Raw genomic sequence first — 21,862 nt, forward strand, 5'->3', positions numbered from 1 at the left:
ATTTTAATTTTTTAAGCAAACTATGGTGGTGAACTTTGTCAAAAGCCTTAGAAAAATCTAGTAAGATAGCATCTATTTGTTCACTATTATCTAAACCTTTTGAAAAATCACCAATTAGTCCTATTAGTTGTGTTTCACATGATCTATATTTCCTAAAGCCATGTTGGTATGGTGTGAGGACATTATGTTTGTCTAAGTGGTTTATGGTGTTGCTACATATTATGTGTTCTAGGATTTTACATGTGATGCTGGTAAGTGATACTGGTCTGTAGTTTCCTGAGTCATATTTTTCTCCTTTTTTAAATAGGGGGGTGACATTAGCTTCTTTCCAGTCCTTTGGTACTCTGCTCTGGTTAAGTGAAGCCTGAAAGAGTATTTTGAACACAGGGGCTAGCTCATTGCTTAGTTCTTTGAGTAATCTAGCTGGAATACCATCAGGTCCAGAAGCTTTATTTGGTTTGGTGTTGGCTAATAGTTTTTGAATTCCATTTTCTTGTACTACTATATCTTCTATGTTGTCTTATACTTAAGTCCGTCTCCCGGGGGGGGGGGGTTGAACCCCAAAACCCCCCTGCTGGCTACGCCTCCATAAATTAACTAGAGAAAATTTCGCATTAAAAAATCAATCATTTCCGTTTCATCGTTACATACACCAACCGGAAGTAATTGTTAGGATTTTATAGAAGCTTATCGTAATCTAAAAACAACAAAAACAAAAACAAAAAATGTAGACTAGTTCTAGATTCTAGACTTCTTAGCGCATGTCATAATGATAAGATCTAGGCTTACCAAAATAAGAAACATATCTCAATGGATTTACGAGTTTAGACCCCTGGTAAAAACTAGTTCCAAATCGGGAACTCTCAGTCATAGAGTATAGATATAGAATGTAGATCTAGAGTTATAGTATAGAGCTAAGTTACAAGTAAGAGTAAGACTAGAGTAGGCCTAGAACTTATTACTATAAATATTAGACCTATCTAGAACTTAAGTTAATAATAACTTTGAACTTTATCTTGTGACTTGTCTATTTAGACTCTACTACTACTAGTTTATCTTGAGCTAGGGTCTATCTAATCTAGTTAGTTAAGATAGATCTAGTCTAGTAGAAATGTTACATAGAATTGTAGGCCAGGACCAGGTTCTAGTTTTATAATTCATATTTTTTACTTCATTTTATAAAGTTTTTAGCCGCGCTATTTTTTAAAGTTCGACTCATTGTCATGTTTGTTACTTTATAATATAATTAATAATAGTTTATAGGTCTAGATCTAGATTCTATTAAGTATTATACTTAGGGCCTATAGTATTATAAGAGGGTCCAGTCTAGATCTAGGTATGATTAAATCATATTATCACTAATTAGACTTGATCATAGATCTAGATTTAGATCTAGAGTCTTTGTCAATAGGATCTTTTATGATGGCATTCATTCTTTGATTCTACTTCAAGTACTTCTATCCTGGACACTACTTTAGATTTAGATCTAGATCTAGATTCTAGATAATACACAATAAATCTAAATCTAGGACTAAATGTAGACCCATAATCATAATTTTGATGTAGAGTTGTTTGCATAGATCTATAGCATGATCTATGAAATCTTTATAGATCTATCTACTTATCTATATCAATGTTATGTAATATTAGGCTAATAGTAGATATATAAATACGTTTTATATGTAAATTTACAATCTTGGTCTATTTGTATTAGATCAATATTATCTATCACTTGTTCTATTCTTATTCTTTATTTCTGTTTAGAATTTTGTTTACAGAAAAATTACAAACATTACATATTAAAATCATTTAAGAATTTGAAAATCTTGACTGCAGTGCTTTAAAATTTTTTTTTTTTTTTATTGATTTTTGTGTTGTCAGGTAAAATAAAAAATTGTGCAAAATTTTTGCTTAATCTGAGATTGGGTGTGGGAGAAATAACTTTTACAAACTTTTTGCCATACAGAGTGAGATGATAAGCTTTGTAAAAATAGATCTAGATTAATATAAGTACTGTACTTATATTGTCATAATATAAATCTAGAGGCTTGCCAACATCACTTGTATAATTTTTTCTAGATCTAGATCTAATCTATGTCAGGTGGACTTCTTTGGGGGCCTCTTGCATTGTGACATTCGACATCATGACATGAGATAATGTACTTAATAATAAATATATAACCCTACATTCAAATTGGTACAGTATATCAGTAAAATTAACAAAACGTAGCTTCTTCTCTGGCGGACCACCATGTATTACTCTACTTTTTTAAACTCCAGGCTCCAGATTCATTCAGTTTGGCCCATCTCTGGGGTGAATTGGAAAAAAAGTTTAAAAATTCATGTACAGTTCCAAAAAAAAAAAAGCTGACAATCGCTGGATCTATCTCAGCAGAATGAAGAGCTGCCAGGTTCAGAAGAGAGTGATTTTCACAGTTCAGAAATGTTGCCTTTGGATTAATGTCTAAGAGACAGACGGTCACTCATTGTGGCTCCGTCATCATTGGTTTGACCTCTGCACAGGTCAAAGTCCAGTCCAATGTCTTTAAGAGTTTTCAGAACAGGTTCTTCATAATGTTGTCCATCAGGTTTCAAAATTTCAAAGTAACCAATGAATGACTCTTTTATTTAGAAAATATCAATATCCAATTAACGAACTATTAGGGATACCTGTTCTTGATGAGAAACATCTGGAGTAGAATCAAGCATCAGAGAAAAGTAACAAACTTGCTTGACTTTCCTCAAAAATTGATTCCTAACTTTATTGCCCATCAAGTTTATTAACTCATTTTGAATTTCTGGTGACAAATAATGTGTCTTCCTATATTCAATTCTATGTAAGTGGTGTTACATAACTTCATCAAATTCTGCAATAAATTTCAAAGATGCTAGGAAGTTCCCAGGATTTGGTGAATTCAGTTTTTTGTTGTGACCATGTAAGCTTGAGTTTGTTTTTGCTAAGTACTTAATAGCTGCTGCTACACACTTCAGAACATCTCTCCAATACACTGCTGATTTTTCAAAATTTGCACATGAAACATATGTAACAGTTCATCTGGTTCTGCCTTAAGCTTTTCTTCTTCTAACTTCCACTTCTTCATGTTCTTTCAGTCTCTCAGGTTTCTTCCATTTGGTGAAACCAACCCCAGGTTTGCTCAATGCACTATATGTCTTTTCTGATGCCTCAGAAAACAGTACACATGCAAAACAAAATAGACATATCAATTGTGTAGAGAAGAAGAGCCAAGATCACTTGCAAATTTCTCCTGTTGGAAGCTTTCTAGTGAACCATGATGTCAAACTTCGTATTTTATTTTGGGTAAACTCTACTGAAAACAATACCGTTCATCTTTGTTTTGGAAAAATAAACTACCCTTTAACATAATTTTGCTCACAGTTCCTCAGATAAAATTCCAGGCTGGATATATCCGAAGTCTTTGTACTTAATTACAGCTTTTTCCACTTCTGGAGAAAGTGATTTTGGAACACCATCACTTGACTCATCATCACTTACTTCTCTCATCAAGAGACATTTTCACTTCTTCGACTGCTGTATCTTTGTATGAATCATCTGAATACTGATACTTTTCTTCGACACATTCATGGACTCCTTTGTTTTCAGTGCTTTTATCAGGCTTCTTCTTATATGATAAGGAGGATGAAATAAACTACCCTATATACCAAGTTACTTCCTGAGAGTAACATGGCACTAGTCAGCACTATGGAAGTTACTCCTTAAAAATAAGAGTAACCCCGCACGGAAAGAGTTAATAATCTGTGTGGAATACATACAACAGGGTCACAAACATATATAACAACCTGACAAGCAAGAGCACATGACAGTGACATAATATTTAATTTATTTAAAAACACATTTCGGACACTCATTTGGGGGCGCCCTCAAGTGGGGACTTGGGGGGATCTTCAAATTCTCCTCCCTCCACCCTAGTTATGCCACTGGTATAGATAGATTAGTTTAGATCTGTGATGCCCACCAACTTTACTTGTCCTGTGTGCCATTTTAATTTCCTACACTTGTGTTGTGGGCCACATCAATGAAATTAAATTAACCTGAAACTATTTGATAAGAAACCTGTGGGTCTAGTATCTGTAGTTTAGCAATCTTGTATTCGCAACTTGAATCAAGAATGCTGACATATTTGTTTCATAATATCTTTTTATGTTGTTTCTTAAAAAGCCACACTTTCCTTATGTTAAAGAAATATGTTGGCTTATTGTGTTCCACAAACCAGTAAAGATTTATTCACTTTTCCTGGTAGATTCTACATTCAGAGTCCCAATCATAAACTGAATTGTTAAAGGTCATTGTACCAATCCATTAGAGTAAAAGTGAGGGCCCTAATGTAGGTTTAGATACATTTTCAACCTTTTTTTTTTTTTTTTTTTTTTTTTTTGGAGGAGGAGGGATTTTCTATACTTTGTGCCAACATTATGTTGGGCTGGATAGAATTATTTTGCGAACCTGATCTGGCCCACAGGCCGTATTTTGGGCATCACTGGTTTAGATAGTATCTGTGGTTTAGATTAGTTTAGATTTTTATCTGTTGTTTAGATTAGTTAGATTTTATCTGTTGTTTAGATTAGTTTAGATTTTATCTGTTGTTTACTTTTCAGTTTTAGAATGCATTATGATCATCATTTGGTGAAGCCACAAGTTACTCTCTCGTCAATGTTCTAATTGATGGAACATGTGTTTTGCTAACTCTGTAACATGACAACCTCAATCCTTTGAGGCAGTTGTTCTGGCTTTTATTCATTATGGATGACTCAAAGACATCATTTTCACCATTTAAGCCTTTCTCAGAAGACTCATACAAGGCCCTTCTGGAACGTGAAGCCTTGTTAAAAGAGCGGGAGCTTCACAGAGCAAGACATGCTCAAGATGCCCATTTAGTTGATGGAGAATTAAAATTTGGGGCTCAAGATGATGAGGACAGCCTTCCACCAGTAAATCCTCAGCTCAAAGAAGGATGCTTGTTGTCTAGTGAATTTGGTAGATTTCCATCTCGTTTGTTGGGAATACCTATTGAGGAAATTGACCCTGGAGTTAGAGATAAAGTAAGTTGGATTATTCTAAATAGTTTTAGGCTTTCTATTCGAATAACATGATATGATGTCATTATCCTTTGTTTGAAATCTATTATTTTTAAATTTTATGTCTAACACATGTTATGTTTTTTTCCAATAGACATTTGTAGTCATTGGACAAAGGTTTGGGAAAAAACCAATCTACAGATTTTCTGCCACCAGTTCTCTATGTATCTTTGCTCCATATAACAAGTTGCGAAAATTTATGCTGCGGCTTCTTGTAAATCAATTTTTTGACTTGGTTATTTTTCTGACAATCATTGCCAATTGTGTTTTTCTTGCTGGTGGCTCAAATGCAACATCTAATGCTGAACAAATAGAGTAAGTCAGGTCTGTGTGTATTAGTTTACTTAAGAAGAAAAACAGTGTGGAATAATTAAAAAGTTCAATAACTCTTCTTCCTATTTTTAAAAAGTTGTATTTTAGTTCCTAAGAAAAGAGAGATAACTCTGTAAACAAAAAAGGCTTTTAATAAATAATAATTTTAAAAAATAATAATTTCCAGAATAAAAAAAACAACAGTAAAATATAGAGAAATATATATGTTTTTAATATTTTTAGAACCAAAAAAGTCCCATAAACACTCAATTTGTATGGGTGTCCTTGCTCACTACAGTATCATCAGAGCTTTTCAATTTCGCTAAGAAAAAAAAAAGATTAGCAAGTTAAGATAAACTCCGTCTGCTTGCTCGGAATGAGACACAAAGAGCTATTCTTCTTAAACAAATGTTGAGAAAACTGCTGGTCTGTGCTCAGCAAAGGATCCTGTGCCTCTTCGTTTATTGTACTTAAACTATCTTATAATTTGTAAAAATAAAACTTTTCAGTCTGTAAATGTATACGCTAATATTACAAATAATATCATAAAAGAGTTTTACATCTTTTTTAAATTATAAAATACTTTATATAACAAAGTAATTTTACAATTAGAACTTTTTTTTTTCAGGTACATTTTTTTAGGTATCTACACAACGGAGTGTGTCATTAAAATTATAGCCAGAGGATTTATAATGAATAAACACACTTATCTTCGTGACCCTTGGAATTGGTTGGATTTCATAGTCATTATGACAGCGTTAGTATTTAAAATTTTTTTTTTTCAATGCCTCCCCCTCCCCCCAACCATTCATTGTCTTCTAAAGTTTTGTCATTCTACTTTCAGATATATTACAATTTTGGTTCAGTATAGCGCCCATGATCTACCTAGTGTCAATGTTCAAGGTTTAAGAACGTTCAGAGTACTCAGAGCACTTAAAACAGTTTCTATTGTTCCAGGTAGAACATTAATTCTGTAATTCAAATTACCAATTGACAGATTTTATGATCATTGTTATTTCAGATAAAAATAACACCACAATCTTATAAAGTTTTATTACTTTGCGAAATAAATGTGTTTTTTTCTTTTTTTTATACTTAATTTTTTTTGCATTTTATATCACATTTAAATTATGCTTTCTTTTTTTCAGGTCTTAAAACAATGGTCAGTGCTTTACTTCGAGCATTTAAGATGCTTTTTGAAGTGATCTTGTTGACATTTTTTTGTCTGATGGTGTTTTCCATGTTTGGGCTTCAGATCTATATGGGGTCTTTTCGCAATAAATGTGTTAAAAATATAACAGGCTACAGAAATAATCCTTCAGAGACTTATGAAGACTACTACGCTGCTTGGATCAGGAATCAAGGTGAGACAAATTAGATGTTTAGTTTCATTAGCAATTTTATTTAGTTGTATTCCTATTGTAACTAATAATTAAAGTATTTTCTTGCATATACCCTGCATATGCATATAACCCCCACATGCATATACCCCACACAAATTACAAAATAGGTAAAAACAAAATCATACAACCTGCACCCTTATATACCCGGCAGGTACATGTTTCGACATCAGCAAATTAGTTTAGTTGTTTGCTTGTTAAAATTGATTACTGGTATATTAAATATTCTCTGTGGCATCAGTACTACATGTTTTGTTGAGTTTTATAATGAGATGTTCATAAAACTTTCCAATCTATATTTCACAACTACACCGCCAACTATAGGAGGAATAAAGATCCACGGTATATCCTTACTTTCTGTTATGCTATGTTTATGACTACAATAAATTCTGTAAACCCTGCACCTTTGTTTACCCTGCACATTCATTTGTAAAAACAAACTTGTATAACCAGCGGGCTATATGTATGAAAATACGGTATACAAGATAAATAGGGGTGTGATTGTCATTAGGTAAAGCACTTCATTGCCAAGCTAACGGTATGAATTTTTAAAGTTTTAAATTTGGAATTTTAGGGTGTTCTAGTGTCCACCCAGTTCTACTGTAATTTAATTGTCTTGCTGGCTACAGAGCATCCAAATTTATAATTAGCCACAAGCACAGGTGAAGTTAACATCACTTAAGGAAACATTTTTTATATTATTTAAATTGAGGGTATTGCTTATATTAGTTTTAACCTTTATGATTTAGCATGTTGACAGAAAAATCCTAGGCAGCTTTCCAAGACTAAGTGTCTTTTTAGAATGATGTATTTACTGGGGAAGTCAGCTTAGTAAAATACATTTTTGGAAGGAAAATTCTAGATAAGTTTTGTAAACCAGAAACTGGAGAAAAAAAAAAAGGGGGGGGGGGTATTTCTATTCCTTTATGCTTAAGCACAAGATACAGTTTTGTAAACCAGAAATGGAGAGGTTAGTAGTTCTATAGTTCTATTTAGCATATTTACAATAGTGTTTTCTTGAGCTCTGAGCTAATGACCAATGCTTTCCATTTCTCTGGGACTTTTACTTTATATTCTGTCATCTTAGTAGACATTCTTTAGGACAAACAATTATGGAAAGTGCATGACCCTTTCAATTTAATCATCACTCTCTTTCCAAGTAGAAATATGTAAACAAAATTAGTGAGCTTCTGACTAAACTTCTCAGCTGCCACAAGAGGAAAGGTTGGCAAGCAAACCTTTAGCAATTCAAAAAAAAGAAATTCAGTTTAGAATCTATAATTATTTATTAAAATGAAATTTTGTTAACAGCCATTTTCATTCATTTATGCCTCGGGACTTGCATTTGTAGAGGACATGCTACACAGCTAAACTCTTTACCTTTTCTGATTAATTCAGAATAAACTTGATTGGAGATCAAGTATATGTGCTATTATAAAAAAAATCTTTGAAGAAAAATATTTATTTGTATTTTTTGCTTCTACATTCTAATTGAAGAGAATTGGTATCAAGAGGATGAGGAGTATGTCTTATGTGGAAATCTTACAGGCTCAGGGTTTGTACAATAATATATAAGATTTCTGAATCAAACACTATTTATGAATATAAGAATAGAAAAATAGATTAAACATAAAAATGATACATTGGCATTTGTAAACATATTTCAAATTCCTAACATATAAACATAGATTGTAAGAAGCATTGGTCTCTTAAGTCACTTTAGACGTTGCAAAAGGAAATATGTTTAACAATCTAGACAAAACATGCTACAGAATTACATTATAATTATTTATTATTAATGTGAAGTTTATTTGATATTTAAAAAAGGATAGCTTATGATGTTGCTTATTACAAATTTTCTAATAATATTTGTTCTTTAGATTGAAATCTTATTTATAAACACTTTTATTTCACTTCATTTGTCTGTTTATTCTACAAGTTCCTATTTTGTTTTATATTAGCAGACACTTTTTATGGCACTTTCTGAAGCGTGATTTTAAATATTACAATTTCTTTACAGAATTGTTGAAAATTTTACATAGTTTAAAAATTTAAGTAATTTGATATTTCTTTATATTTTGTTTGAGTTAGTTTTCATAGGTGATGCTTGGTCAGGTAATTTCAAATTAAGTTCTCATTTCAAATATTTATAAAATTATTATTGACTTTCAGTTTGTGCCCTGCAGACTACATTTGTTTGCCTGATATTGGTGACAATCCTCGCTTTGGTTATCTCAGCTTTGATCATTTTGGTTGGGCCTTACTTACCAGTTTTCAGCTGATAACCCTTGACTTTTGGGAAGATATTTACAATAAGGTAAGTCCTTTTACACCATTAGCTCATGTACTACTTTAAAACAAAAATTTGATTTTTCAATGCCAACTTACTTAGTCTTTTAATTACTTTATGAAATATACACATTTCTTAACAAACCTTTTTTTTTTCTAAAAAAGACAAAAAAAAAAGACAAAGTAGCAGTTAAACTTTACATTGCATGTGTCATTGTCTCTTAGGGCTTATAAAGAAATTGACTTCTGTTAAGAAAAAGTCTTAAAATCAACTTACTTTATTCTATCCAATATAAAGCCACACATTAGTATAAACATTTTTGGGAATCTACAAAAAAATATTAAGACATGAGTCTAAGCTGCATCTATTTAATCACATTCTAGCACAAGCCAATTTTTTTGCCATTCTTAAGGTCATCCATAAGGTATCCTACCCAGTCCCCTGTGAATATACCTATCTATCTAATAATAGCTATCAGATAACCCTGTTATTTGCTTCGTGGACGAAGGATACATGGAAAAGTATCATGAGTATTCTATAACACTAAATTCAAGCAGCAAAGGGATATAGATGGTCAAAAAGAAAGGCAACAAAAATGCAACTTTGGACTCGCTTTTTCTTATGATGAAAATGACATTTGCAACTAAAGCTTCTTTTTCCATAACAATGTGTGTCTCAAACAGAAAAAAGAAAAACAATTTAAGAGCTTTTGTTCTTAGCCTGCAGAATAGGCTGCAACCCCTATGTCAACCCCATTCCAATTTGGGGATCTTCAAAAACTCAGGATGCAGCTTAGATTAGATAGAATACAGTCATTTATTAAAGTACAAAATTATTTTTACCTTGGATATGTAAAATAAAAAACAGGATGCGAACATTTTAGGAAAACACATAATTTTATTTTTAATGGCTTAAGTTGCCACTATTTTATTCTTAGTAGCCATTGGTTTGGTTGTCAATTGCAAGAGATCATTAATAACTTAAGCTAATTACTAAATTTTAATAACAACTGTGATTCCATTGAATTGTAATGCAATAATGTAATGCTTGACAAAAAAAAATTTTTTTTTCAAAGGCTATTCGAGCAACAGGTCCTTGGAATGTTATATTTTTCATCATTGTCATCTTTTTTGGATCGTTCTATCTGATCAATTTGATGCTTGCTGTAGTTTCAATGTCTTATGAAGAAGAAGCTGTTAGTGCAGGCAAGGTAAGTTTTTTTGTCAAATTAAAGTATAGTTTAAACAAAACATTTATGCATAAATGAAATTACAAGTGTCTACTACACACAAAAAAAACAACTGTAAAAACATTCTACTTAAACAAAATATTTTATGCTGGATAGATATTTTGTTTCATTATAGAGTTGTTTTTTTTCCTTGTACTTCGTCAGAAGTAATAGCTGAGCATTAAAAGGACAAATGTTTGATATTTATTTTCAGTTGATATTTTTCGATTGATAACCCTTTTTGATTAAAAAAAAAAAAAAAGCATCACTTAAAATTTTACATAAGCTTACCTTTTTTTCTCAATACACTAGCTAAATTCAAACAAACTGTCACATTGCTGAATATTGCTTTGAATTGTCATTATAGGAGAAAGAAAGAGAAAAAAAAGAAAAGGCCAGAAAAAAGCACAATGCAGTGTACGACTTCAAACCTAAACGTCACAGTGCAAGGAAGTCCATGATGAAACACTTTGACATATCTAAAAGTAAAAGTAGTGGCCCTTCTGATAGCAGCACTACAAGTTCTGCAGAAAATAAATCTAATAACAACTTGCTAGAAGACGTGCAGGAGTCTGAGAGTAGAACATCTGCAGTCGACCCAAACAGTGATAATATGACTTCCACTGGATTTATGTCAGTCCAGCTTAGCCACAAAAAGGTGATTAGGCAATACTTTATGGTTAGATTCATATTATGTTTTTTCATGCAATTTGTCTAGGCTACATTTTATATTATTGACATTTATGTCTTTGGGATAAGATATATCTTCATCCAAACTGCTATAAAGATATAGATACAAAAGGAATACACATCATTGAGTCTAGTTAAATCCAGCAGGCAAGTCACTCAAGCATAATTTCATATAACTATTAAAATAAAACCTTTACTTGACTCATTTGAATAGTCTGTAAAGTGGTCTCCCTCTTCTTGCTGATGCTTTCTCAGAAAATTTAACCATTTAAGTTACAATTAAGAAAAATAACTTTATTTCCTTCCAGATGTTACATTCACCTGTCTGTTTAACCAGTGAAATATGTGGCAAACATAGTGACAAATAACGTTTTTCTAAATAAATGTCTAAATAAATAAATCTATCAACACGGGACAATCTCAGGACTTCATAATGTATTGTCAATAAGACAATACTAAAACTATTTGAATCTGGACATTAAAAATCTATCTTTGATCTTATAAGTTAATGTTATATTATTGTACATTTTAGAAACTTCTAATTTATACATAACAAGTCACATATAATTGAAAGAATAAGAGACATTTTTAGATTTATCTTTTTTTTTTTACTTTGAGGCAAAATTTCTAAAGGAATAGATTTAAAGATTCAAAATTATTTGTTTTTAGAGATCATTACAATAGTTGTTAACTATGTTAAGCCAAAGGAAGTAGTGCGACTGCTTTAATAAATTGTTACCACCTTTCTGGTTCTTTTTTTTTTTTTAAGAACATCACTACACAGCTCAAAGATATTCTTTCTCTCTCTCTTTCTCTTGCTTCGAAGGATGCCTGCCTGGCCATTTGGTATGTCCTCTGGACTGTCTTATCATTGGTCCTGGGCTTGAACGCTGAATACCACTATCCTCTGTCATCCTTCTGGAGTTTTTTTTTAGGATCTTTAATTCTGAAGAGAAAAAAAAACATCTGAAACCTGTAAAACTAACAAAACGATAAAAAAAAAAAAAAGCGTTACTATTATTTTTATTTTGTTTTGTTTTTGTCCTAATGTTTGTCAGGACACTGAAAAGACTCTTGAATCCTATGATTCAGTATTGATCATCAAAGGTATTGTCCAGATTAATTTTTAAATAGTGAAATAGCGTTATTATTGTTATTGTTATATTGTTATGTTTTATTTATTTTTTTGTTCAGTTTAATTTTTTAAAATTCAGTTGGTGTTAGTCTATTTATTATTTATTTTATTTTCTTTGCACCTTCTCATATAACTAAAGAGACCAATCCTATATTCATATCTACAGTCCTAGTTTGGGAATAGTGATTACCAACTATTGCAGTGTTTTTAACGTTCTTGCTTCTGGTGTGTTCACCCTTCCTTGATGTTTTTTTCTCCATGGGGTTCTATCCAGTGCTTCTCTCTCCCAACTGTTGGTATCTTCTGAAGAGCATTATGTTGTGGTTGCATACATCTGTATACCTTAGAAGTTGTCTACCTGCATCTCTCCTTTCTTCTATTAGGTCACCATACAATATTTCTTGTGGGAGTTGACCCTGTAGCATTCTGTGAACATGTCCATGCCAGCTAAGGCGTCTACTGATGATAAAAGTACAGATTTCCTGGCAACAGACTCTTTGAGGAACTTCCTCATAAGTAGTTATTATATATATATATATATATATATATATATGGGGGGTGTACGTGTATGCATTTGTGTGTTAAAGGTAATGTATAAATATCTGCAATCTGTAGAATGCCAAATAGTGGCTGGCATTGTATACAATGACTAGAACTGCTTCAGGTAAAGTGTGAAATGTTGATTGAAGTATTATATAAAGTATTATATAAATAACATAAGTTTCTATGACTAATTTTTCTTTTCACAAGAAATCTTAATAATTCAATCATGTTCCTGTGTTTGCTGTGCCACAACTTTATTATGCTAGAAACAGAAACATGAGTAAATCCAGACATTTATAATTCTTAAAATTTTCAATAGCGTTTATGAAATTTATTGGAAAGATAGGACAGATTGAGTTCTTTTGACCATTAAAAAAAACACATTAATAGCACTCACAAAATAAAAACACCTCCTAAACATCCTTAATAATATGCAGTATTTACAGACCACCAAATTCTAATTATAAATACTTAAAGGAAAACAAAAATGCAGTATTTTGTATTTCTCTAATATTGATTGGACAACATTAACCATACCCATATCAAAACCTTAAGGATATAAATTAACTATTTTTAGAGTTATTACAGAGCAAATTGTTTTAAAAAAAACGAGATAAAACAACACTTTAGTAGACTATGACATTATTCCTGGATTATCTGACACTACTGACACTGATGTTGTTAAAAAAATAAAAAGTCTAATAAAAGCAGTAAATTGCATAAGACCAAAAAGATATTCTGGAATAAATGTAACCTTACTCATTTATAGCAAGCTGCATTAAACTTCCAAAAGTCATTTCTATCAGAAAAAGACATTAATAGTTGATGACCTCTGAAATACCAAGTATTCATCAATCTAAATAAAAGGCTCGTTTAATAGCAAATTTAAGAAACTTTGCAAATAAAAAGATAACCTATTTTAAACAAGTAAAATACACAAAAAAATATTTAAAAAAAGAAAAACAAAGCCTATATAAAGTGTATCAATTAGTTTGGATCAGTCATGTCATTAAATTTGTAATAGATCTAGACTTAAAATTTCATGATTTTAGCGTTCTCACTATGCTATGATCCCTTAGGATGGGGTATCTGGGAAGGGCCGCTGCTACCTATTGTGCAATGTGTGCATTGCACGCAGGCGCCCACTTTAGGGGGCGGCCAAAATCATTATTTCAAAGTTACTTTAAAAAAAAATAGTTAAAGTAAAAAAGTTACTTAAATATTTTAAATGATTTTAATTATGCCATTCGTACATAAGAAATTATTTTGGAAACTAGAACAAGTAAAATAGAGCAGCATGCAAGGGATTCTCACAGGTTTTTCCATAAGCCTTGAATTTTTGGGTGTTGTTTGTAATATTTGTTTTGAGTCGAATAGCCCGCCTTGTAAGTAGATCTAGTACTGGTAATTAAAAAGTCAATTTTAAAAACATTTTCACTTGGGGGGGGGGGGGGGGGGGGCGCACATCATCCTGACAAAAAGGGGTGTTATGGAGTTTGTGTGTTTCCTATGAGGCGGTGAGAAGAGGTTAAGCGATTGATTGGTGGTTATGCATTGACAATGATGAAATTAACATACCTTGTGCAAATGTGAGATGATCTTAAGACAAAAGAGTAAAGACTTTATTTTGGTTGTGAGCTAGATTTTGTTTCAATATCAGTTTATTTCATTACTCTTAGATCTATATTGCATCTCAAGTAAAATTGTGAATAATAACAGTTCTATTGAGTTTTTCTTCACAAACAAGTTTGTTCAAGTTATTTAAAGTTTATTTGTTAAAAAATATAAAACGCCATCATCGCTTCAGTTGTACTAATTGTTTGGAGCTACAAGCCAACAACCACCAACAACATGGGGGAAGGGGGGCGGCGGCAAAGACAAGGTTCAGACCTAGGAGATATACAAGAAAAAGGAATACAAAAACTATTAGATTGCATAAAGCCAAGTAAAGCATCTGAACTTGATAGCACAAAGAACTAAGCAACAAACTGGCCACCAGTGTTTAAAATACTTTTTCAAGCTTCACTTAATCATGGTAGAGTACCAAAGGACTGGAAAGAGCTAATGTCACTCACCCATTTCAAAAAGGAGATTAAATCTGATCCAGAAAACTAAAGACCAGCATCACTCACCAGCATAACATATAAAATACATGTTGTTTTGAATTAAAGGGAGATAAATCAAAGTTCTCACATATTTCATTACATTGCATCATAATTAATTCTAGATAAAATTTCCAATATCAGCAATGCTGTCAATATACCATGTATTTTATATATGTATTTTATATGATCCTTTTTTTTTTCTTAATCCCAGCTGATGCTCTATTAGATCCAGATATTGGGCCACTTGTTGGTCAAGTCATCGACCGTAATTGCAACTGCTGTGAAAAATGGATGTGTCTGTATGTGCCTTTCTTGAAGATGCAGAACTATTTTTATGTCTTTGTGACTGATCCCCTGTTTGACTTAATCATTACTTTCTGTATCTTCATTAACACCTTGTTACTTTCACTGGAACACCATGACCAGTCATCAGCACTGACAATAACCTTATCTATATCTAACATGGTGAGTTTTTCTATAACAATCCTTTGAAACCTCTCTTTACGTATTTAACATCTTTATTTCAAAATGACATTATAATTTATTGTTTTTAATGGTATTTTTTATTACTGTGTATATTGGCCTATTTCAAAACATGACCTGATAAAATAGCAAATGACAATATAGTGAACAACAAAATAGTGCCAACATTTTTTTCCTTCAATTATTTCATATATTGTAAATTATAAATATGCAAATATAAAAGAACACAGTAAATAATGTAATAAATTAAATATACATCAGTAGTACTCCTGAAAATATGCAAACATAGTGACATAATTTTATAACATGAACCTGTCTTCAGTAAGCTCCTGTTCTCTGTGGAAGTGATTGATCAGACTGTAGACATTAGACATAATGCCATCCCTTTATTGAATTGCTTGTTTGTGATTAATTGTCTGTGTAATCAATATCAGCATTCCCCAAGGTTACTGAAAATTTTGGAGTCACTGTGGTTTTGTCTCTGGCGACTAATATAATTGCCCAATAGTCATACAAATTGTCTACAACATATGTATGAGCATTATTCAAAGGTAGAATTCATATTTGTTGGGGAAACAAATGAAAGAGCTAGCCAAACGTAGTGACAAGATAAGTAATGCCATAGCCAGATTTTCCTATCCTGTTTCTTCCACGTTTGCCAATGTTGTGGCATTGAGACATCTAGGCTTGTTCAAAGAGAGCTGCACTCAGATATTCTATTTTTTTAAATCTAGACTTCAGACTAGAAAATAACAAATGTGCAACTCACACATTGCTTTAGGACATACATATTGTCTGCACTAAGTTTGTCATTCTGCTTTGTTGGGAAATTTCAAGCTTTTTCGTCAATGCTAGCTTGGCTTTCACTATTTTCATGGATAACCATTTCAAACTTGATTGGATAAACAATCCCTTCAGGAGATGCCCATTATGCATCGCAAGCTGTGTATGTGAAAGCTGTCAATCTATGCTCTTGATACATTTATTTTGATTATATATGCTTTAAAATAGGTTACCTTTAATTATTTTTATTGATCAAATGAATGAAATATTTTTTAATCTCTTAGATTTTTACCATGATCTTCACTCTAGAGGCAATATGTAAAATAGTTGGACTTGGGAAATATTACTTTTTAGTTGGATGGAACATCTTTGATCTTCTTATTGCTATTGCAAGTTTACTTGACCTCAGTTTAGAACAAGTGGATGGGCTCAATGTCTTGCGGACATTTAGACTGGTGAGCTCTTAAAATGCTATCTTAAATAAGATTCTTATCCAGCTTGAATATTAAATCTAATTACTTTGAAGCTAATTGTAATAATACTAAAAGTAGGTGATACGACTTTGTTTATTTTCTTCAGCTGAGAGTGTTTAAACTAGCCCAGTCTTGGCCGACAATGAGATTGCTACTGACTATCATTGTTAGTACTTTGGGTGCATTGGGAAACCTTTGTCTCATCTTAGCCATTGTCATTTACATCTTTGCTGTGATTGGTTTACAGCTCTTTCAAACACAGTACACAGAACAAGCTTTTGGTGCAGATAAGCCAAGGTAATTCAGTGTTTGCTTTCAGACACAGGACACAATTAAACAAAGCTCTTGTATTATCACAACTGTGTGGGTTCTAACTACAGCATTCTGATTAGTAATGCATGAAACAAAAAGTGAATATTGTTGTGTACATAGATTTTATGATATTATACAAGTAAACTTTGTGACTAGCAGCTAAACTGTGTCTTACCACATAGATTTGATGATATTATACAAGTAAACTTTGTGACTAGCAGCTAAACTGTGTCTTACCACATAGATTTGATGATATTATACAAGTAAACTTTGTGACTAGCAGCTAAACTGTGTCTTACCACATAGATTTGATGATATTATACAAGTAAACTTTGTGACTAGCAGCTAAACTGTGTCTTACCACATAGATTTGATGATATTATACAAGTAAACTTTGTGACTAGCAGCTAAACTGTGTCTTACCACATAGATTTGATGATATTATACAAGTAAACTTTGTGACTAGCAGCTAAACTGTGTCTTACCACATCCACACTGCAGATGAACTATTCCACAAATAGTTTTAGTTTAGTAAAGCTGGAGGGCTGCGTGTTTGAGACTACTGTCATGGTAGTCCTGAGTTCAATTTCTTTTTTTTCTACTTTTGTTTACATCAGCAACAAACAAATTTATTGAGAAAAATGATATCTGTTCCTATTCTGAATGAAATAGAGCTGTGATCAATATAACTATGCAAAGCTAATGGAAAAGGTGACTTTTTTATACATATAAATAGATCACTTTTTTGTGCTTCGAAATGGAGTTTTATTTTTATATCAACTTTGTTCTTAAAATATTGCATAGGTTTGCCTAATAGAAATCTCTTAGCATCAGGTACAAATGCTCATATTATATTGTTTTATATGAGCAAGTCTCAGTACAATTATAGATAATTTGACAAAATCCTAATCAAAGCTTGCACATTTTGTTTTATAATCAATCTATATAGATGGAATTTTCAAGATTTTTATCATTCCATGCTGATGATATTTCGAGTGTTATGTGGAGAGTGGATAGAGCCACTATATGACTGTATGCAGGCTTCAAGTGAAATTTGTATGGTTGTATTCTTGCCAGCACTTGTACTTGGAAATTTTGTGGTGAGCTTAATTCTTGTGTATATTGTTGGCATTGATCAGAGAATGGGAAGTGGGAGAAAAATGTGTCAAAACATAATAAGGAGATTAAATCCATATATGCATCCACATCTCTCATTAATTAGCATTTACTCCCCTTATTTCAGTATCAAACAAAATAATTATTTAACTAATTGGATAATTTTTTTATTGATTCATGTCTTGTCAGGTATAATGAATAATTGTTCAAAGTTTCAACTTGATCTGAGAATGGGAGAAAAAAACATTCTCAAGCTATTTACCAGATAGTCAGACAGAGTTTATATATAAAAAAAAAAGTAAAGTTCCCCTTTCAGACCTTGTGGTCTATAGGGCAGAAGATGTAAAGGTGTCATGTGACCAGCACAACGACCAACCACCTTTACCTTTCCCCAACTAATGTCAGGTACCCATTAGAGCTGGGTGGACTCAGAGGCACCCAAAGATCCCGAAATTAAAAATCTCAGTCTTCACCAGGATTCAATCCTCGGTTCGGAAGTCAAGCACTTTACCGCTCAGCCACTTCTCATAGAGTTTATATAAGCTTTGTAAAAAGTGACTAATAAAATGATATTACAACTTTATGGTACCATATTTTTTTAGTTTTGGTCCTTTTCTGTATAGTTAAACGAATTTTGATCATACTCATTGTAATTTGAATAATGAGATTGGGCCATTCACTTTCTTCTTTAAAAGGTCTTGAATCTTTTTTTGGCTTTGTTACTGAATGCATTTGCCAGTGATTCATTGGACAAGCACAGGGACAGCAGTACAGAACGGTCTAAACTTATGGAAGGATTTGAAAGACTGCGACAGCTGCTATGCTGTTGTTTCTCTTGTCCTAATGGTAAGGTGACACCCTCTAGCAACACCAAAGAGTTGGCATCTAAAGGGAAAGAGGACACATTCAAAGAAGGTGAAACACTTTTTTCCCCCTGTTGCTCACTTGCACTATTTTTAACATAGCATTAGAAGCAGTGTTCTAACAATGGAATTCTACTTAACCTTGAGTTAACAGTGTGTCCCTACAGAGCCCTGATAGATGTCAGCTGATAACTAGACATGAGGAAACTTGGAGTGTGCACAGTCAATACACTTAACACTCATTGCTGCTCCTACCTTTCTACTTGTCTGTGTGGCTAAATAAGTCTTAGCTATTTTCTTAGCTCAGTAACTGAATAGTTTAAAAACAGAATGTGAATTTCAAGCTTCAAAATGAAAGTCAATACCAAAGTACTTCACTTAATTAAAACCTATTTGTTTGTCAAATATGTGTAGTGTAATGAACTGTGCATACTTTTAGTTTATTATGTAAGGAATTAGTTCAGTTGTTCTTATGTTCGTATTTTTTGTTGATTTTTTTTTTTTATCCTTACTTGTTGATAAGTTGGTCTAATTTAAGAACAAATCAGGAGTCATAGATTAAAGGCAAACAAACATATACTTTTATTTGTACTGACAACAATTAAAATCAAAATAATAATAAACTCCTGACTTTGTCATGGCTGAAATCCTCATTGTCATGTTGATGCTGACTGGCATTCAGCATTTCTTTGAGAATAATTTCTGTTCAATGATTCTATTTCATCTTCACTTTTTCCTGCACTTGACTAAATATTTTTGATTGTGTGAACTAGTTCAAACAGTCCATTGGGATGACTTATAAAACATGGATGCTCAACTTATTTTTTTTTGTTTTTTTTTGTTTTACACATTTTAAGTTTCGAAAATGTCACTGCACATGGCATTTATTTATATTTATTTATAAGATACTCATATTTCTGATAACTTTCAGTATTGACACCTCAGTCTAGTTTGAGAATCAATTCTGTTAAATAAATCTATTGCACTTTCATTCAGAATTTAAGATATCATTCATTCAATTCAAAAAGGCTTTTACTTTATAGCTACACTGGTTTGTCTAACAAGGATTGTGCAGTGACAGTGTTATAGATTGTTGACAAAGTGGAGTTTCCATGTTTTTATATAATCTGTGGAAAATGTAGCAATAAAAGATATGTTTATTATGTTAAGCAATTTAAAGCAGAATGCATATTCAGGGAAATGCTGATAATTAGAAAAATTATGTGAATATTTTTGTTAACATGAAATAAAAGAAATTCTTGCACATAACAATCTCTCTATTTACTATGTACTTGCTTAAAAAAAAACAACAATTAGCTGTTTTGTGTTTTTGTTTTTTTCACAGTTAATAAAAAGGTAGATTACGAGGAGATGGAATTGGGTAATGTAAATCGCAGTGCTGATGAGGATAGCGTAGATCAGGAAACAGAAAGACCAAGAGTGAGAACTTGTTATGATATTTATTTGTTTTCATTTTTACTGAAATATTTGTCTTCCTTAACTCCTTTATTCTTTTGCTCTGTCTTCTTTAAAATAGAAACTGATCATTATGAATGACAGTATAGTAACAGTAGGTTATATCTTAAAATCCAAACACTATTTCAGGCCTATTGATAACATATATTGTAAAACTATTATTAGCAGACTATTTTGTTTACATATTTTTTAATTCAACTCAATGGAAATGCTTTGATTATTGCGGGAAGCGTGGTCAAAAGGCTAATTATGCTTGAACTTGGCTTCCTATGAAAAGGGCTCAAGGTTCAACACCTGACTTTAGCAGAGTTGTGTTTACTGAGTGCTAAAGGCAGCACAGAAAACCTTCTCCCAGATACCCACTGGTCCACAAATGAGATTGGACCATACCGCTCTAAGCATGAAAGTAGCGCTATATAAAAGCTATAAATTTTTTATTGTGATGTATCAAGATTTGAAAAAATTATTAATAACACAACAATACAGATAATTTTTGGTGCTTTTCATGAACTAAACAGCTATGCCAATTATTGACTTTGCTTTCCCTGTACTATCATCATCATCTGTTCCTTGACTTTTCATCTTAGGGTGCCACAACAATTTGTGTAACCAAATCCTACTTTTCCCAGTCAGCACATAACATAGGGGTATCACTGATTTTGCATTGATAAATACTATTTAGTTCAATTAGTAGGATACATTTAATTGGTTTAATCATTTTATTTAGAAAATAATTTAATACATTTATTTTAATCTTATCATTTTAGCAATGTGTTGTTGTTTTCCATTAATAAAACATCTGTAAGATTTTTTAAAAAATCTGGCAAGGTTTAAAAGTTACCACTTCTACTTAATGGGGTTGTTGTGTATTTCTTTCATGTCACATGATTGTGCTATTTACATCTCTGTATCTTTCTTGTGTTAGTTGATCGTGGGACTGGGAAGAGGAAGATCTGCATTTCAATATTTTATGGTTCTAATCCATTCATTAGTGTCAATCTGTAATTGTTAATATAAAAAATTTAGGCCTAGATATCAATCTTTTTATAGTTTGAACTTAAACAGATAGTTAAACCTTAAATAGATGGTTCCAAATCAGTCAGTATTACTGAAAAATAAAATCTACTTCAACATCTACCAGAATATGGTCAGAGCATTAATTTGGATAAGAAACTCTGGAAAAGAGTGATCAGTATTGCAAGTTTGACTGATTTTAATTACTTGGTATATATGGATATGTAGTTTACATACTTATAAAATCATTTTGATACATGACTAGAGAGACTTGGATATAGTTATAAATGATGAATAGACCACCATGTTTTATTACTAGTGTTGTGTTGAGTTATCAAGCAAAAAAAAAATAAGCATCCACTCTTACACAGGTCAACCCTCCCCCCCTTTTTTTTGTTATTGTATATACATAGATTTAGGTCTCTTTCTTTTAGGAGTTTTTAAACTTGACCTTAGGGTTGTCCTTTATAAAATAAGTCCAATAGAATCAAACAAAAGGCAAGAGCTTTTCTAAAATTTTAATT

The 21,862-nt window shown here is 31.9% G+C and overlaps 1 protein-coding gene across 3 annotated transcripts in view; it reads left to right on the top strand.

Annotated features, from left to right (window-relative positions):
* LOC106067280 (sodium channel protein 1 brain-like) overlaps window positions 1–21,862 on the top strand; it is a 50,317-nt gene that overhangs the window by 15,807 nt on the left and 12,648 nt on the right. Inside the window, exons 1-17 of one of the 3 annotated variants that reach the window (XM_013226445.2) lie at window positions 649–835; window positions 4,636–5,079; window positions 5,210–5,430; window positions 6,056–6,184; window positions 6,272–6,384; window positions 6,576–6,791; window positions 8,325–8,382; window positions 9,000–9,144; window positions 10,193–10,327; window positions 10,713–11,003; window positions 12,094–12,142; window positions 15,030–15,283; window positions 16,369–16,539; window positions 16,664–16,854; window positions 17,819–17,969; window positions 18,681–18,900; window positions 20,194–20,288. In XM_013226445.2, coding sequence (XP_013081899.2) covers window positions 4,780–5,079; window positions 5,210–5,430; window positions 6,056–6,184; window positions 6,272–6,384; window positions 6,576–6,791; window positions 8,325–8,382; window positions 9,000–9,144; window positions 10,193–10,327; window positions 10,713–11,003; window positions 12,094–12,142; window positions 15,030–15,283; window positions 16,369–16,539; window positions 16,664–16,854; window positions 17,819–17,969; window positions 18,681–18,900; window positions 20,194–20,288 — 2,739 coding nt within the window. In that variant the 5' untranslated portion in view covers window positions 649–835; window positions 4,636–4,779. Of the gene's footprint in view, window positions 1–648; window positions 836–4,635; window positions 5,080–5,209; window positions 5,431–6,055; window positions 6,185–6,271; window positions 6,385–6,575; window positions 6,792–8,324; window positions 8,383–8,999; window positions 9,145–10,192; window positions 10,328–10,712; window positions 11,004–12,093; window positions 12,143–15,029; window positions 15,284–16,368; window positions 16,540–16,663; window positions 16,855–17,818; window positions 17,970–18,680; window positions 18,901–20,193; window positions 20,289–21,862 lie in introns of those variants that run through there. The other 2 variants (XM_013226446.2, XM_056009013.1) reach the window with 2 other exon arrangements.

Source organism: Biomphalaria glabrata, chromosome 1 (genome assembly GCF_947242115.1).
Source record: "Biomphalaria glabrata chromosome 1, xgBioGlab47.1, whole genome shotgun sequence".
NCBI classification, from domain to species: Eukaryota; Metazoa; Mollusca; class Gastropoda; family Planorbidae; genus Biomphalaria; species Biomphalaria glabrata.